This window comes from Pterocles gutturalis, unplaced genomic scaffold (assembly GCF_000699245.1).
Source record: "Pterocles gutturalis isolate BGI_N339 unplaced genomic scaffold, ASM69924v1 scaffold30142, whole genome shotgun sequence".
NCBI classification, from domain to species: Eukaryota; Metazoa; Chordata; class Aves; order Pterocliformes; family Pteroclidae; genus Pterocles; species Pterocles gutturalis.
In genome coordinates, this window is record NW_010108935.1 from 1,797 (window position 1) to 3,210 (window position 1,414).

The window sequence follows — 1,414 nt, forward strand, 5'->3', positions numbered from 1 at the left end:
CATCGCAGTCCTGCCAGCATCTCTCCCAGCACTCCTATTTCCACATCTGCATCCCCTAACGACCCCATCCCGCTCTCCCAATTAGCAGAGGCATCCTCCCGTGACAGCAACATCTAAAACCCCCCAAGGACCGAGCTCTGCCGGGTCAATGTGGCTCCGAAGACACCCACATGGAGCTGCGGGGCCGCAGCCAGCTGGGCACAGAGCGTGCCGGTGGAAAGCGCAGGCAGCGGGCGCTGGGGTCCGTGCTGGGGGGAAACAAAGGCGCTGCGGGAATGGAGCTGGTCTTTTCATGTGTTTTAAGCACAACTTGAGTACCAAGGCTCCTCCGGACAAAAGGCTTGCAATCTGAGCTGAGCACAGAAATTCAAGCCCAAGGGTGGAGAGAACCTGCCTCAATTCAGTGCACCAGCACTTGGCGTTCTTTAAGGGGGGAGACTTGACAGTCTCAGGTTTTTTCTTTCTTTGCTCTTTGCTGAACGGAGCAAATCACCTGCAAAGAGCCTCCAGCCCCTCCCCAGCCCCTGTCCCTCTCTGGTTTCCGAAGCACAGCTGGAACCAGGCAGGAAAAGTTTGAGATTTCAAGTGCTCTCCAAATCTCCTATTCCAGAGTGGGAAGAACACAGCCCAGAGCTGTGCACCCCAACAGCCCAGGGGGAACCCCAGCTTGGCAGAGGTCCTGGGGCTCCTGACCTGGCTCTGAACCCCTCCTCTGTGCAAACCCCAGGTTTCAGTTTCTCAGCAGGGGCCAGAGCATCAGCGTTTTGCCTCTGCCGAGACCAGGGCCAGGATACACAGAGCTGTCTTTTTTCTCCCCTGTTTTGCAGGGCAGACTGGTTCCTGCTGGACAGCCGGATGGTTCGCCACGCTGCCATCGGCCTGTTCTGCTGCGGGGTCTCGGTGTACCTGACAGGCAAGTGCTCCTTCCCCCAGCACAGCCCAGCAGGGACTGTGCACGTCCAGCCCATCCTGCACTGGTTCCCGAGAGCTCACAAGCTGCTGAGTTTCCACTTCAGCATCGGGTTTGTTTTGCAAACGGCTTTGCAGCTCATTCCTGGAGCGCAAACTTTCCTTTCTGGGTGAGCAGCCCTCCCAGGGCCTGAAGTTTGCAGGGCACATGCATTGCTTCAGTCTGTCTGGTTCTTCAAAACATTCTGTTTTCCTTCCAGCTCTCGCCATCTACATGCTGCTGCTGTTTGAACTGGAGGCCGGCATCGCCAGCGCCTGTATCCTCTCCTCCGGCATCCTCGTCCTGCTGATCACCGTGACGCACGCCCTGGTCCGGGCTTCCCAGGCTTCGCGCCGCAGCCGCTCCGAGATCTCTCACACCCTGTACGAGAACGACTCTGCCCAGCACGGCGAGTCCTCCACCAGCGATCTGAACAACAAGAACGTGGCCGCACCCCGGGCCCGA

At 58.5% G+C, this 1,414-nt stretch overlaps 1 protein-coding gene across 1 annotated transcript in view; it reads left to right on the forward strand.

Annotated features, from left to right (window-relative positions):
• Positions 1–827: 827 nt before the first annotated feature.
• The window catches only part of TMEM221 (transmembrane protein 221), a gene marked incomplete at its 5' end in the record, with an annotated part of 854 nt that continues 267 nt past the window's right edge, over positions 828–1,414 (forward strand). The window contains 2 exons of the mRNA XM_010072810.1: positions 828–913; positions 1,170–1,408. Of these exons, the coding sequence (XP_010071112.1) occupies positions 828–913; positions 1,170–1,408 (325 nt within the window). The remainder of the gene's footprint in view (positions 914–1,169; positions 1,409–1,414) is intronic.